At 41.7% G+C, this 17969-nt stretch overlaps 2 pseudogenes and 2 gene segments (V, D, J or C); 3 read left to right on the plus strand and 1 right to left on the minus strand.

Annotated features, from left to right (window-relative positions):
- Nucleotides 1–447: 447 nt before the first annotated feature.
- On the minus strand, nucleotides 448–902 carry LOC120555163. The segment is given in 1 exon segment: nucleotides 448–902. A coding segment is annotated over 1 exon segment (258 nt).
- Nucleotides 903–3000: 2098 nt separating this feature from the next.
- On the plus strand, nucleotides 3001–3513 carry LOC120555158 (annotated as a pseudogene).
- Nucleotides 3514–7864: 4351 nt separating this feature from the next.
- Nucleotides 7865–8365, plus strand: LOC120555125 (annotated as a pseudogene).
- Nucleotides 8366–13468: 5103 nt separating this feature from the next.
- Nucleotides 13469–13963, plus strand: LOC120555157. The segment is given in 2 exon segments: nucleotides 13469–13520; nucleotides 13628–13963. Coding segments are annotated over 2 exon segments (375 nt in total).
- The last annotated feature ends 4006 nt before the right edge of the window (nucleotides 13964–17969 follow it).

Below are 17969 nucleotides of genomic sequence, written 5' to 3' on the forward strand. Positions count from 1 at the left end.
TATGTCTTCTCAGGCTTTGTAGTATACTCAGATTCATTATACTCTGTACACTTCTAAAAACAATTCAACATGAGAGTTTACGCTTAATGTATGAGATACATTGTATGATTTTCCTAAAATATCAAAAATAATCAGCTTTGTTACAAAAAGAAATGTACAAATACTCTAATGAAGCAGTTCTGCTGTCACAAAAGGTTTAAAGAATCTAGAATAAAGAATGAAATTACTTTAATCTTTCCTGGGTGACTTTAGTGATCATGTGATAACTTTTATGTTTTAAAAAAGGGGTATACTAACAATGGCATTCTATTTACTTATAATTTATTTCTCAAGACATATCCAGGACATTTTAAAATCTTAAAATTGAGTTAAATCTTTCTAGATTTATGGAACTATTAAGACATAAATGTAGGTTTCTTTTAAAATAACAGACATGGATAGAACATATTTGATGAAAGGTTCTTTATTGTGTTGAAATAATAAAATATTTAAAAAGCAATAAATCTTTATCAATGAAACATGTAATTAGACAGTGATGGAAAGAATGAGATAGAAAGGTAAAGAGTTGCAGAGAGCAGACTGAGATCAGTATCAGAGTGAAACCAGTAGCAGAGTCCCAATGAGTCAGGTCAGGACTGGGAACACTGGTCTCTCCTCAGTGTCTCTGAGAGCGGAGTCTGGGAGCCCTGGGTGGCCTCACAGGTCACAGAGCCCACCTTCTCCCACTGGTCTTTAGGGAGTCTCAGGGTGCTGCTCCAGCTGTACTTGCCGTCCCTCCCCAGCACCCCGGGCTCCTGCTCTCCTCCCAGCTGCTGCTGCTGCTGCTGCCGTCCACCTTCCAGGCCAGACTCCAGTCTGAGGGGGAAGCCCTTGTTGGCCAGGCACATGAGCGTGGCCTTCCCCTTCAGCAGCTCATCACTGGAGGGGGCAGCACCGTCAGGGTGGGACGGACATCACCTAGGAGACACCAATCAGCTTAGAGGACAGGGACCACACAGCTGTCAATCAACCAGCAGACACTTGGACACCTTGACTGTGGAGAGTTGGTTTTCTCCTTTAAGGAGTTTCTGTCAGATGGTTTTTCTGCTCCACCAGTCACTCACTCACACATTGTTTCACTTCCCTTTAAGAAGCCTCTCATGTAAATCAGCACAGAGAGAATCATCTACACAATGAGCTGATATATATCAAACTATACACTGGAAATAAAATGTCAACTTTTGGACTAATCTTTAAACCTCCAAATTAGAATCATCACCAACCTAACTATACATTACTTTAAAGTATTTAGTGTAATAGAAACAAATCCAGAAAATGAGCTGACAACATCAAATGTTCTTCATGTGGATTTCGATCATCATTACCAAACTGTTCAAATAGTTTTCAAATTTTGAAACAATACATGACTCAGTAAAGACATGTTGGACATTTTCAAATACCGATCTATCTTTGCTCTGTTCAATTGTTTGTAAATATTCAAATCTTCATTTGCTTTAAACAGTTATCATTGATGTGGAAAATTAAAAATGAATCTTGTAGAACAGTTTTTCAGTTTTATCTTTTCCACACTTCAAGTCACTTAAATTTCAGTTTGACAGAAATGTGTAAAGAAATGTTTAGTGAAGCTGCTCTGAGTTAGTCTCCACGATAAAGGAGGAGAAATAAAAACATGAATAAATGTATGAATTTATCAACTGTAAACTGAATTTAAAACATTACTTTACAATATTTACCAGTATAGTTTTTAGTATTTGTGCAGAAACTTACTTCCAACATTCAGTCTGGTTCCTCCACCGAACGTGTACCACAGTGATACAAAGTCATTGAGCCGCCGTACAAAAACCTCTCACTGTAGAGAGACACGGCTCTCTGACTTTGTCAGACTGAACTAAACCTACAAGCCCTCAAGATGCTACTTTACCATTAAAGCTGGAAATAATGATTTATCCTCTGACTCAATATTTCATTTTCTTTGCGATGAACTTTTGTTTTACTATTTCAAAAGCAATCTTTTGCCTCTTACAGTGATATATTTCTTTAAAAATGATGGATTAATATTTCACAAAAAAGGAAAGTTAACAGTGCAGAAAGTAAAAGGAAGAAAAATAGCTCCTGAAATAAAAAGTTTTTTAAAAAGTTTGACTTACTTCCAACATTCAGTCTGGTTCCTCCACCAAAAGTCCACCACAGTGATACAAAGTCATTGAGCCGCCGTACAAAAACCTCTCACTGTAGAGAGACACGGCTCTCTGACTTTGACACAAACAAACTCACCAAAATGAGGCTGTTTGTAAAATCTCGTCAAATGAAAAGAGAACTGACAATAACACAGTGCTGCAGATTTCCAGAATATATGCTTTTTATTTATATTGATTTCAAATCAAGTGTATATTGTCTGTTTATATAATCTGTTTTCAATTACAGAAGAAATTAGATTAATTTTTGTTGTCCACCTCGGTGGAAATTTGTCCTTGGCTTTTTCCAGATTACAGCAAATGTTCATACAATGCACATAACACAGAACACCATTAAAAACCTACAGAATATGCAAAATACAATATAAGATCGTACAAAGGGAAGGTGACAGCAATAAAAATACAACAGAGCAATCTAAAAAATAACAAGTGTTCCCTGGTGCAGTTATTCTGTGTTCAATAGCTGTTTGGCATAGGGAATAAAAGACTTCTTTTATATGTTCCAGCTGGTCCTGGGAAGTCTAAATCAAACATTTTGGAAGATTTGTCAAGAAGTCAAAGTGTTATTGAAAGATCCTAATCAATACTCTGATAAAGTGATTGATCCATTGATGAACAGCATCATCAGAGTAATCCAAGTCCCTGTTGGAGTCAGTCAGAGCATTTCCATAGAGAGCCACTTTGCATCAGCAGCACCATGCTCCAGTGCTCTGGGAGAGTTTATAGTCCTGAGAGTTGAACACTGGATGACTGACAGCTGTCCTTCATGACAACAGAAGACACAGAAATCCTCCTCATCAAAAACATGACTTTGATCTCCGTCCTCATCTGGACTCTCCTCTGCTGCTGCTTCACAGGTAAAGTCCAGAGAATCAAACTCCTCTCCTCTATCAACATCCGTCCCTCTGAAATGAAGCCGACTAAACCGTGACGCTGCTTTATGTTTTTGTCTCTGTATCCTCAGAGTCCAGCGGTCAGTACACAGTGACTCAGCCTGGAGCAGTGAGCTCTACTCTGGGAGGCTCTGTCTCCATCAGCTGTAGGATTAGTCAGGAGGTTTATTCTGCACTGGTTAGCCTGGTACCAACAGAGAGATGGAGAAACTCCTAAACTTCTCATTTACTATACTAGCACTCGACAATCAGGGATTCCAGATCGTTTTACAGGCAGTGGATCAAACTCTGACTTCACTCTGACCATCAGTGGAGTCCAGACTGAAGATGCAGCAGTTTACTACTGTCAGAGTGGTCACTATCCCAACAGTCAGTATGTGTTCACACAGTGAAAAAGCGTCGTACAAAAACCTCCCTCAGTCAGACTGAACAGAAACTGAACTGACTGCTGCAGCTGGAAGCTACTGCAGAGACTGATACACTTCACTGAGGACACACACACACACACACACACACATACACACACACACACAACATTTGACAGAAACACACACACACACACAAACAACACCAAATACTTTTGAAAGAGTCATTGACAAGGTAGACACGTCTACACGGCTCAAATACTTTTACAAAGGTATTTCATTTAAAAATATCAACCTAAATTAAAGGGTTAAACGTAAAGTATGCGGTGTCCATATTAGTACGCTCATTATGATGTAATGTAAAAATAAAATTTATAATTTTTGTGCGTCCTTTTTTTATTAGCAGAGCCGAGAACTAAAGCAGAGTGCAGAGTCCGCCTGAGAGAGGGCTGCACTGCCTCCAGACTTAAATAACCTCCTGCTACTGGGAACATCTAGCCTGACAAGCCAGACCCACATCCAGATGTTGGGTCTGGGAACTCACCATTGACAGGGCTCAATCCGAGGGGCGGGATAAACGGTTGTCTTTCAAATTCCCTCTGCACGTAATAGGATAGCGCTACAACCAGGCAGAGCAACGAAGAAGGTAGCAAAGTTTTTGCCGTATCCGGTCGGCAAAACTCGGAACACATCTTCCTTTTTTAAGAATGACTTCAGTGCCGTTCTTTGTTCTTTTCTCAAAGAAAAGCTGAACTCCAAGTCTTCCAGAAGACCTCTGTTCCCAGCAGCAGCAGCCATAAGCCCCGCCCACCGAGTCTATACATGATGTGATTGGCCTGACCAAGTGCCCAGACCCCCCTGGCTGCAAAATAAATTTGCTGCCTCTAGGGTGCGTCTAGATTTCTAGGCTAGGGAACATCCTCAGCTGTTCCCTGTTGCTCTAACCATCACCTGCAGAGAGAGCACAGACAGCTGAATCACACAGCTAACTCAGGATGACACCATCCATTCATACAGTAGCGGTTCTAAATTTAATTACACCCTGGGCGAGACCCCCTTCGAGCACATAGTAGTTTTTAAAAGACAGAAAATACAGATTATTTTGTTGCTGCATTATGACATCACTATCACTCCATTTGATTTCAATATCCCTAAAAGCACGTTCTGAGTGTATTTATATCAATATGGTTGTTAATACTCAGGTGTCCACTTATATATAAATTATGTGAAAATGTACCCCAGCGCATACAGTAAGGCTATGCGACGTCCCATACTGTAACTTTTTTCATGTAAAATGTGAATATGTCAATGGATATTCCAAATATATTTAAAACTTAGCCTATAATGAACTATGTGTGGAGCTAATTCTCTGCTTTGGTAGGACTGGCGCCACACTGACACACACACACACACACACACACACACATACACACACTTCCGTACTCGCGCGCTCCTCCTTGTGAATCCTAAATATAAGTATAACAGCCGCTCTTTTTTTTTGCCAAGTTGGATTGCTTTCGTGACCTTCTACTATCTAGTCTACTTTTAGTTTTTCTTTTTTTGAAGTGCTCGTGCCACCCCCATGTGTCATGAAAAATGCCGCCCAGGCGCACTGCCTGCTTCGCCTGTGCCAAAAACAGCTACTGCATTCATATCATCATTCATTACAGCGGGTGTTCTTTCTGCTGGGCTTTTGGCCTGTTGCATCTCCAACGGTGCCTGAGGTGGACTGTGCATGGGAGGGGCGCCTCTTCCCTGAGGCAGGCCTAAACCTGACCGCATACCGCGAGGTTTTGCTGCAGGGTCTTCAGCTGGGGACCACCGGCCATTGACGTTTTGCGCCCTTAACCCGAAACATCTCCTGGTGGGGCGGGGCAGTGAACAGGGACGTCTCCCTGACACCCCCTGCAGCAAAACCTAATTAGATGTTACTCCCAAGTCTTGTCTCATCGCTTTCAGCCAGAGCCAGTGGCTTGCTTTCTCCGCTTCCTCAGAGAGCTCTTTGGTGGATCTGCTCAGTGTGGCTCCACGTAGTCCCAGCTCCTTGAGCAGACGTGATGTTGATCTGCCCACAAAGCCTCTGGCTCCCACCTCCGCCCGGGTACAGCCTCACACTCCATCCCCTTTCTCTGCACTCCGCCACCAGATCTGCATACTCCGGCTCACATAATAATCTCATGTTCTTATGTGATTCTTGCCAAAGAATCAACAGGAGCCATTTTGGAACTTATACAAATAAGAAATAAGAAATCCTATAACTGCATCCATATAAAGTATATGCAAAAACACAATTTCTCCTACATGCAACTCAACAACCCAACAAATACATTGAGATCATTCTTGACTTTGGAAACAGCAAAACAATCTCTTCACAACGTCCATCCAGTAGCTGTTGAGCTTTCAATCATACCACATGATCTTCAGAGGTGGGACCAAGTCACTGTTTTGCAAGTCACAAGTAAGTCTCAAGTCTTTGCACTGAAGTTCCAAGTCAAGACTACCAAATCCCAAGTCAAGTCCCAAGTCATACATTTTGTATTTAGAGTCCTTTAACAAGTCATAATGCAATCTTCAAATGTAGTGTAGTATCTGGACTTCTAATGGACCTTTTATAAACTTTGTCTTAAGTTTTTGGTAACAAAGAAACTCGTATGAACTTTAGCCTACATTCGCTGGACACTTCTCTGGAAACATCTGGAAAGAATTAGGGATGCCCTTGTTGGCTTGGTTCCGAAAGGATGATAGCCATTGGTCAAAGTATTGTTTCCTCCCCCAGCTATGTTACACATATTATAGATATATACCATGTTCAAACAAAGAAAAGGCAGAGTGACTTTTGAGAATCTGAGAAGCGGTCCTCTCCGAGCTCTGCAGAGCTTGTACAAGATGCTGATTTCTTTGATGTAAATAAACCTTTAGAATCAAGAAACAGTGTCGGCAGATTCCTCTCTACACAGCAACGCACCATCGATACCATATAAACCACAGTAGACAACAGAGTAATATTACATTTCATGCACAAATCATGAATGCCTTTTTAAAACAAGTATCATCACGTGCTACTGAACATGATAACACTGACACAGCAGTTTAATACTTTCATAATGTATTATGTCTAAATGAAATAAAAAGATAAATGTAAAAGAAAAAAAAACACAAACATAGTGTGCCAGTCTGCCAGAAATAGGTCCTAGAGTTCTATAGTGAAGTTATTCACTTTATGGAGGAATAATCTGTGCCTGCATGTGTGTGAGAGAGAACGGAACAGTTTGCATAAAACAACATCAACGAAGGAATCAACGGTTTCATTCAAGGTTGAGCTTTTTCTGTTACTAAGGGTTACCCCAAGATTTCTCTGCTATAACGTTAGCCATTTACTTTTCGTACGTTTCAGGTTAACAGCAGCTTCGAATGTCGAAAAGGAAACTGGAAGATGTTGCATCTTCATGTGTAATTTTCGAAGTGGATCTAGGTAATTATGCATTCATGAAGTACTGACTTGCTGGGAATAAATAGCATTGATTCAGGAGATGAACGGAAATTTATTTTTAATGTCAGAAACTTCTGGTTGGAGTTTCTCTGCATGTCATCTGAGATCCTCGGCCTCAGCCTTCTCTAAAGACTCATCACTGCTTCACTTGGTGAAATCTTCACATTACAAGCATCCAAAAATGTCAAACCTGCATTAATATTAATATAACTAATCATTTTCAAAAAAAGACCATATTACCAACTAGTAAAAACAGAACAAGACTGTCCACAAGTCACTGGATCAGTTTACTACCAGACTTTTCAATCTCCTCTCCATGTGAATATGTAAATATGTAGGTCCATGCTCACAGCACTGAGGGGGAAACAGCATGACATGTTGAGGACAGCTACAGTTCACTGACTCTGTGTGTTTGCATATGTGTCCTGCCTCTCTGCTCCCAGCCGTTAAGAGGCCAGTGTTGACCATTTAAAACATACAGAATACAATATAAAATAGTGCAAATGGGCACGTAGCAGGAAATAAGTCCTATAAAAATACAAGAGAGTAAATCCCACAAAAAGTGTTCTCTGATGCAGTCATTATGTGTTCAATACCTGTGTGGCATAGGGAATAAAATACTTCTTTTATATGTTCCAGCTGGTCCTGGGAAGTCTAAATCAAACATATGGAAGATTTGTTATTGAAAGATACTAATCAATACTCTGATAAAGTGATTGATCCATTGATGAACAGCCTCATCAGAGTAATCCAAGTCCCTGTTGGAGTCAGTCAGAGCATTTCCATAGAGAGCCACTTTGCATCAGCAGCACCATGCTCCAGTGCTCTGGGAGAGTTTATAGTCCTGAGAGTTGAACACTGGATGACTGACAGCTGTCCTTCATGACAACAGAAGACACAGAAATCCTCCTCATCAAAAACATGACTTTGATCTCCGCCTCATCTGGACTCTCCTCTGCTGCTGCTTCACAGGTAAAGTCCAGAGAATCAAACTCCTCTCCTCTATCAACATCCGTCCCTCTGAAATGAAGCCGACTAAACCGTGACGCTGCTTTATGTTTTTGTCTCTGTATCCTCAGAGTCCAGAGGCCAGGTCACAGTGACTCAGCCTGGAGCAGTGAGCTCTGCTCTGGGACGCTCCGTCTCCATCAGCTGTAGGACCAGTCAGGATGTTTATAATTTAGGCTACGACTGGTTATCCTGGTACCAACAGAGAGATGGAGAAACTCCTAAACTGCTCATTTCACGGTGCTACTGAGCGAGAATCAGGGATTCCAGATCGTTTTACAGGCAGTGGATCAAACTCTGACTTCACTCTGACCATCAGTGGAGTCCAGACTGAAGATGCAGCAGTTTACTACTGTCAGAGTTATCATGAAATCAACAGTCAGGAAGTGTTCACACAGTGAAAAAGCGTCGTACAAAAACCTCCCTCAGTCAGACTGAACAGAAACTGAACCGACTGCTGCAGCTGGAAGCTACTGCAGAGACTGATACACTTCACTGAGGACACACACACACACTTTAAAATATGACACACTACACCTTCCATCTTTGAAAATACATTTACTTCAATTGTTTTCCTAAAACAATGACGTACAAGATGTTAATGTTCTTTACCTCTTTATAATTTCTCACTGATCCCTCAGCTGAATGGATTAATACATCGTCAGCGTCAGTAACAATCATGTGTTCAGAGTCCACCACAATAAAATCTGTTTGTATGCAGATTACATTTGATTTAACATTATAATTCAAGTAGTTTCCCCTCTTGTAGATCATAATCATATCAGGAATTAAGGCATGTTTTCGGCTGTCTATCACTTCCCTCTTAAATGTACAGAAAGTCTATTGCACACTTTGTAATGCAGGCGCATAATCACAGTGAGGGACTTCCCCAAATATATGAAATCTAGAAATCCCCTCCTTAACATTTGTAAATGATCAGACAGCTCATCAGATCCCTCCTGTGCACCGTGCACAGATCTCTGATCAACAAGTAAAACAAAGTCTGTTTCAATCCCAGCATTACTGATACACATGTTGAATAGAAACCAGTGTGTTGATTCTCTTGTAGATTACCACATCTGGACAGATGTACAATTTTTGATGTTAAACTCAAACAAAACTGAGGTTATTGTGCTGGTCCCCAAACACCTCGAACCTCATTATCCAAAGACATAGCTACTCTGGATGGTATTGCCCTGGCCTCCAGCACTAGTGTCAGAAATCTAGGGTTAGTTTTTTGATCAGGATATATCCTTTAACGCCCATCTAAAACAGAGCTCAAGAACAGCTTTTTTCATCTTCGTAACATTGCCAAATTAGGAACATCCTGTCTCAAAACAATGCTGAAAATTTAGTCCATGCATTCGTTAATTCCAGGCTGGACTATTGTAATTCCCTACTATCAGTTTGCTGAAATAAGTCCCTTAAGACTCTCCAGCTGATCCAGAATGCTGCAGCGCGTGTTCTGACGAGAACTAAGAAAAGAGATCATGTTTCTCCTGTATTAGCCTCTCTGCATTGGCTTCCTGTAAAATCCAGGGGCCTCATTTATAAAACCTGTTACGCAAGAAAAAGTTGCGTGAAGCACGGTGAAATTTGTCGTCGCAACATTCCTCGCAATAGTCGGGATTTATAAAGAATTTCCATGCGTAAAAATGTTCCCAGTTTTCCGCAACCTTTTGACCACACGTGTGATCGTGCGTAATGCTCCCAAGGTTTTGTAGACTGCGTTTTAGTGAACTCCGATGGTATGCCCGTTTTCCGAACCTAACCCAGTTTTTGTTTTCCTGAACCCAACAATCCCGTTCTTGCTAAACCGACCCAGAGCCGGTCGCGGCGCCCGGCGAGGGGCTGCCAGCAACGGGGAGAGGCAGGGGACCCTCCCACACCGAGCAAACTCTCCCACCGCAAAACACACACCGCATCTCCCCGGGAAATGCGGTGTGTGTGTGTGTGTGTGTGTGTGTGTGTGTGTGTGTGTGTGTGTGTGTGTGTGTGTGTGTGTGTGTGCGTGTGCGCGCGCGTCTTTATGTGGTCGTGTCTGATTGTAGTCTGTGTGTGAATGTTTTCTTTCTGCACCTGCTATTCCCACACAGTTACCATACAAGTAACCAAATTGTCACATTTCAAGCACTTTCACCTGTTTTGCACCAATAATGATCCAAAATTCTATTTTTTACTTTTTTAATAATTGAATTTCCTTTCTCACAAAAAACGAAAATGATCATATGATCATACATGTGATCTCACAGGGGTAAATGGCAAATATGAACCATAAATGATGTATATCATTGGTAATTGAGCTGTTAAGTAGTAAGGCTGTGTAACAATATGAACAGTACACACGGATTACGGCTTCCAAACAGGATTTAGTTTCGATGTTCTACCTCTGTTAGGAGCACATCGATCTCACAATCACTGAATTGTGTTTTTCCCCCATTTTTCCGTTTCGTGATTGGTGATCAAGGGCTCCTTTCAAGTCTGGAATATTCATTGATTGATTAACATAGACCTTATTAGGACAAATATGGGAAGACCTTGGGAGGAGCGTGAGGCTCGTGCATGACCGCATACTGTAACGCAAGTCCGTATTTATAACGAGAAGAGGCGTGACGTGTGGCGCCAAGTAGTTGCTTATAAATCAGAATATTGTTTTTGCGGCATGTGTACTTGACTTTTTGCGCACCGAAATCTTTCAGAATAGAATCTACGCAAAGTTTTATAAATGAGGCCCCAGGATTAAGTTTAAAATCCTCCTCCTGACCTACAAAGCTCTAAATGGTCTAGCAGACATCACATATCTAGAAGAGCTCTTAGTACCTTATTTTCCCACTAGGGCACTACACTCCCAGAATTCAGAGCTACTTGTGGTTCCTAGAGTCTCTAAAAGTAGACTGGGGGCCAGAGCCTTCAGCTACCAGGCTCCTCTCCTGTGGAACCAGCTCCCAGTCTGGGTTCGGGCAGACACCGTCACCACATTTAAGAATAAACTGAAAACCCTCCGCCTTGGATAAAGCTTATAGTTAGGGAGTGAGGAGATCCAGAAATGCTTGTTACTAACCTAGTTCTGGGGAGTTTACTCTCCGGAGTCCTTATGTTTCTTTTTCTCAGCATATTTCCTTGGATTAGGATGGCACCGAGATCTTGGTTGCGGCTGTCGTGCGTGGTCCTGCTTCACTACACCCTGCTACGCCTCTGCGGTGCCCTGCAGTGTCCTGCTACGTCCAGCTTTTCTCTGGGCTACGGGCGCTTACATACTGTAATGCCCTGCAGTGCCCTGCTATGACATGAACTACTACGACTAAGATTTTTTTGTCACTGTTCCATTATCTTTATTGTGACTATTATTGCCACTGTTCATCACACCCCCAAACCGCAATCGGCCACCGACACACCAAGAGTCTGGGTCTGTTCCAGGATTCTTCCTAAAAGGGAATTTTTTTTTCGCCACTGTCGCTCCTGTGGGAATTACTAGAATTGTTGGGACTTTATAAATTATAGAGTGTGGTCTAGACCTACTCTATCTGTAAAGTGTCTCGAAATAACTCTGTTATGATTTGATACTATGAATAAACTTGAAGTGAACTGAATGTTTTTAGTGTAACAGAGTGGAGGATGATCTGGGCTTCTCTCCCTCTGTGAATTACTTTGTAAAATCTGGGTCTGTTGTTGATTTGTCATTCATATGTGTGTATATATATCTACATATCTATATCTCTTTTTTCTTGTATTTTAAACCTTTACTGACTGACTTGATATTTCACCCTTGTTGGAATCCACTAAACTAATGTTTCTAAATTTACAAAACTATTATTACAATTGCACCATTTTTCTCAAACTTCGGGTTGAAGAGGAACAATGTGGATTCTGTCCTGGTCGTGGAACAACGGATCAGATCTTCACTCCCGCAAGGATCTTAGAGGGAGCCTGGGAGTATGCCCAACTGGTCTACATGTGTTTTGTGGATCTGGAGAAGGCTTATGACCGGGTCCCCCAGGAGATACTGTGGGAGGTGCTGTGGGAGTATGGGGTGAGGGGGTCTCTTCTCAGGGTCATCCAATCTCTGTATGACCAAAGCGAGAGCTGTGTCCGGTTTTCAACAGTAAATCGGACTCGTTTCAGGTGAGGGTTGGCCTCCGCCAGGGCTGCGCTTTGTCACCAATCCTGTTTGTAATATTTATGGACAGGATATCAAGGCGTAGTCGGGGTGGGGAGGGGTCTCAGTTCGGTGGGTTGGGGATCTCATCGCTGCTCTTAGCAGATGATGTGGTCCTGATGGCATCATCGGCCTGTGACCTTCAGCACTCACTGGATCGGTTCGCAGCCGAATGTGAAGCGGTTGGGATGAGGATCAGCACCTCTAAATCGGAGGCCATGGTTCTCAGCAGGAAACCGATGGAGTGCCTTCTCCAGGTAGGGAATGAGTCCTTACCCCAAGTGAAGGAGTTTAAATACCTTGGGGGCTTGTTCGCAGAGGGGACAATGGAGCGGGAAATTGGTCAGAGAATCAGCGCAGCGGGGCGGTATTACATTCAATTTATAGCACCGTTGTACGAAAAGAGAGTTGAGCATGAAGGCAAAGCTCTCGATCTACCGGTCAGTTTTCGTCTCCTACCCTCACCCATGGTCATGAAGGCTGGGTCATGACCGGAAAGAACGAGATCCAGGGGTACAAGCGCGCCGAGATGGGTTTCCTCAGGAGGGGGCTGGCGTCTCCCTTAGAGATAGGGTGTGAAAGCTCAGTCATCCGTGAGGAGCTTCGGAGTAGAGCCACTGCTCCTTGCGTCGAAAGGAGCCAGTTGAGGTGGTTCGGGCATCTGGTAAGGATGCCCCCTGGGCGCTCCCTAGGGAGGTGTTCCGGCAGCACGCCCAGCTGGGAGGAGGCCTCGGGGAAGACCCAGGACTAGGTGGAGGGATTATATCTCCAACCTGGCCTGGGAACGCCTCGGGATCCCCCAGTCGGAGCTGGTTAATGTGGCCCAGGAAAGGGAAGTTTGGGGTCCCATGCTGGAGCTGCTCCCCCGCGAACCCGACACTGGACACCCGACATCATGTATAAATGCATGATGGAGAAACCGAATCCTTTCTGTTTATATATGTATGGCTGAGATTTAAAAATAGAAGAATTTCCATCCTTCTCAAAACAATTTTTTACCATGACTCGTCATCCCAGCTGAAAAGTGGCTTTACTCTCTTTACAAAGCACTGATAACATTTTAATGTAAAATAACTAAATGCATTTAAACCTGCACACCCTTAAAAGTGTTGGAATGTTAGTCAATGTCAAACGTTTCTGGCCTTAACCTTTCTTTTACATGTTTCCACAGTAAGTATTGTACTGAAACCCCCTGTCCCTGTTGGAGTCAGTCAGAGCATTTCCATAGAGAGCCACTTTGCATCAGCAGCACCATGCTCCAGTGCTCTGGGAGAGTTTATAGTCCTGAGAGTTGAACACTGGATGACTGACAGCTGTCCTTCATGACAACAGAAGACACAGAAATCCTCCTCATCAAAAACATGACTTTGATCTCCGTCCTCATCTGGACTCTCCTCTGCTGCTGCTTCACAGGTAAAGTCCAGAGAATCAAACTCCTCTCCTCTATCAACATCCGTCCCTCTGAAATGAAGCCGACTAAACCGTGACGCTGCTTTATGTTTTTGTCTCTGTATCCTCAGAGTCCAGAGGCCAGGTCACAGTGACTCAGCCTGGAGCAGTGAGCTCTGCTCTGGGAGGCTCCGTCTCCATCAGCTGTAGGACCAGTCAGGGAGTACATAATGGGTACTATTTAGCCTGGTACCAACAGAGAGATGGAGAAACTCCTAAACTGCTCATTTACTTAGCTGATGAGCAAGAATCAGGGATTCCAGATCGTTTTACAGGCAGTGGATCAAACTCTGACTTCACTCTGACCATCAGTGGAGTCCAGACTGAAGATGCAGCAGTTTACTACTGTCAGAGTTATCATGAAATCAACAGTCAGGAAGTGTTCACACAGTGAAAAAGCGTCGTACAAAAACCTCCCTCAGTCAGACTGAACAGAAACTGAACCGACTGCTGCAGCTGGAAGCTACTGCAGAGACTGATACACTTCACTGAGGACACACACACACACACACACACACACACACACACACACACACACACACACACACACACACACACACACACACACACACACAATATGTATACATCAATAATCTCTGAAGCACATATACTTACACATAACAGTTCTGTATCTTCACCACCCATTGCAATATTTACTGAATGAAGAGAAAAGCATTTGCAACAAAAATACAGCCACTGGAACAGAATAGTTCCTAAAGAGATTCAGACTGTTAAGACCCAATAACACTATCCTACTACTGGAGCACAAGAGACACTCAGGAAACCTCGAATTCAAACTGGATTTCAGTTTGATAAAATTCTATCAAGATTATATAAGATTATTGTTGAAGTTAGTACGTGGATTTCATGACAGAGATCTTTCTCTAGTATAACAACCCTAAATATATATTTCAGAGTAATTTAATTCTTACCTGCAAGTTAACCTATTTATGTTGTGGAGAACGAGTTGAAAATAGACATGTACATTACATATCCTCTGCTGCAGCTGGAAGCTACTGCAGAGACTGATACACTTCACTGAGGACACACACACACACACACACACACACACACACACACACACACACACACACACACAAATACAATAAATTACCAAGAGTTTGTAAAAATAGTCCCATTACAGTTACCAAAACAATGTTTCATTATTAGTTTCATTCTGGACACAGAATCATCATTTACTCATCCAGGCAAGTCATTTAAAACACATATATATTTACAATGGCAGCTTTGCAAAAGGCAAAGCCTCTTAAGGGAGGGTGTAAGGGCTAAAAGAGAAATGTCAATTCCATTGTCATATTGTCAGTTAAAAAGATGACAGCAAACATCCAAACATTTCCAACACCTCCACTACTTCCACCCAATCACAGCAAGCAGAACAGAAATGACATACAGTCTAGCACACAAGCATGGTGTCAAACGAGGACAGAACACGAGCAACAAACACAAGCACTAATTCAACATGCAGAGCTAAACAGCAGCAGCAAGACAACACCAATCAGCATGGGGCAACAGGAAACAGCAGACAGATAATGGGGAGGGAATGCTTGTGGTTCCCAAAACAGCCGCATGTATCAGAGAGAAGGTCCATAACAGAGTTGTTAAAAGCTGACATGAAGATACAAGTTTTCAGCTTTAGTGTTTTTGCAGATAGTTCCAGTCTTTGGCTGCAGCAGACTGTAATGAGGACAGAGAGAAGACAGTATTTGTTTTGGGAACTTTGAACAGAATATGATGGGAAGAACGTGTGTCAAATTATATCGCTAATGAAACAAACAGTGGTGGACTCTTAAGACTCTTGTGAAAAACACAAAAAGTGATTTATATATTTTAAAACCGTTAACGTGATATGAAGTTATGCACTGAGAAGATCAGATTACCACAAGATCTAAAACCACTTCTGTATCAAAGTGCACAGCACAGCAGGTCATTCCCATCTACCTGTTACCTGCTTTAGATCAGACACATTAGATGACAGTGGTGACCATTATTGTTGGGAGAAAAACCCAAAGAATCTGTTGACTTTCTCTCACATTGACTTTGTCAAGGAGAGCAGTAACAGTGGTGCTGACCAGAGTTTGACTTTCATCCTTTCCCAGCAGCTCCATACCTGCTGTAGGACACCACAGCTAAACCCTGTCAGGCTGCACCGAGCAGATGGGACCTGCATTACATCATCTCATCACTTCTTTCTAAAAGAATCATCTCATGGAAATGCTACAGAGAAAAACTCTTGATTTATAATCCCTCAATCCCGTCAGTCTGGAGTTTCAGATTGTTTCAGTGGGACTCAGTCTGGAACTGACTTCACTAGTCTATATAACAGGAAAATGTCAGGAAATACTGCTCATACTATAGTAAGCTATAATGGTAATCTTGTTGAAAAGGTGTAGTTAACATTGTATTTAAAATCAGATCAAACGACATCTGAAAAGAAGAAAAGTTAATAAAGCTAACACCAGTTTGTTTAGGTGTGGAATCAAATATTTATTTCTATTTCAGTGTTTAAGTACAATTCGAAATTTATTTAATTCATATTCAAGTCAGTTTATTTTCCAACCCACCTTAAGACATGAAATGTTTTAATGAACTCTTGTTGATAGTGAAATGCATATATAATGTGATATTTTGAGATCACACAGCTGATAAAAATATTTTTATAATATGATATGCTGATGATATCCTAATTTATAATTCAAGTGCAATTATTTCTTCTCAGGCTGCAGTTTACCCATATTCATTATACTCTATAGACACATCTAAAATCAAATCAACATAGTAAACACTTCACTTATGAGATACATAGTATATCTGAAATTCCTAAAAATATTGAAATAATCAGCTTTCCTATAAAAACAAATTTAAAATTACTCCAATGAAGCAGTTTCTGAAGTCACATAAGCTTTAAAGAATTTGGAATAAATGATGGAATTACTTCTATCGTGTCTGGGTCACATTAATGATTATCTGATTAGTTTTGTGTTTTCAAAATATATTAAACATGCTATTATATTACCTTATAGTTTCTTTCTCGAGAAATTCCCAGGCAGTTTTACATTAGAGTCATTTGAGTTTAACATTTCTAGATTTATGGAACTATTAAGGCAGACATATCTGTTTATTTTACAATAAGAGATATGGAAACAACTGATTTGATGAAAAGTACTTTATTGTGTTAAAATAATTAAAATGAAAACATGCAACACATCAATGAAACATGTAATTAGACAGTGAGTGAGGGAAAGAGAATAAACAGAGAGAAGAAAAAAAAAAAAAAAGAGAAAAAAAAAAAAAAGGAGTTGCAGAGAGCAGACTGAGACCAGTATCAGAGTGAAACCAGTAGCAGAGTCCCAGTGAGTCAGGTCAGGACTGGGAACACTGGTCTCTCCTCAGAGTCTCTGAGAGCGGAGTCTGAGAGCCCTGGGTGGCCTCACAGGTCACAGAGCCCACCTTCTCCCACTCTTTAGGGAGCCTCAGGGTGCTGCTCCAGCTGTATTTGCCGTCCTTCCCCAGCACCCCGGGCTCCTGCTCTCCTCCCAGCTGCTGCTGCTGCTGCTGCGGTCCACCTTCCAGGCCAGACTCCAGTCTGAGGGGAAAGCCCTTGTTGGCCAGGCACATGAGCGTGGCCTTCCCCTCCAGCAGCTCCTCACTGGAGGGGGGCAGCACCGTCAGGGTGGGACGGACATCACCTAGGAGACACCAATCAGCTTAGAGGACAGGGACCACACAGCTGTCAATCAACCAGCAGACACTTGGACACCTTGACTGTGTGAGAGTTGGTTTTCTCCTTTAAGGAGTTTCTGTCAGATGGTTTTTCTGCTCCACCAGTCACTCACTCACACATTGTTTCACTTCCCTTTAAGAAGCCTCTCATGTAAATCAGCACAGAGAGAATCATCTACACAATGAGCTGATATATATCAAACTATACACTGGAAATAAAATGTCAACTTTTGGACTAATCTTTAAACCTCCAAATCAAAATCATCACAAACATAACTATACATTACTTTAAAGTATTTAGTGTAATAGAAACAAATCCAGAAAATGAGCTGACAACATCAAATGTTCTTCATGTGGATTTCGATCATCATTACCAAACTGTTCAAATAGTTTTCAAACTTTGAAACAATACATGACACAGTAAAGACATGTTGCACATTTTCAAATACCGATCTTTATCTTTGCTCTGTTCAGTTGTTTGAATATTTTAATCTTCATTTGCTTTAAACAGTTAACAGTTTTTCAGTTTTATCTTTTCCACACTTCAAGTCACTTAAATTTCAGTTTGACAGAAATGTGTAAAGAAATGTTTAGTGAAGCTGCTCTGAGTTAGTCTCCACGATAAAGGAGGAGAAATAAAAACATGAATACATATATATTTTATCAACTGTA

The sequence above is a fragment of the Perca fluviatilis genome, unplaced genomic scaffold (assembly GCF_010015445.1).
Source record: "Perca fluviatilis unplaced genomic scaffold, GENO_Pfluv_1.0 PFLUV_unplaced_scaf_2, whole genome shotgun sequence".
Classification (NCBI taxonomy): domain Eukaryota; kingdom Metazoa; phylum Chordata; class Actinopteri; order Perciformes; family Percidae; genus Perca; species Perca fluviatilis.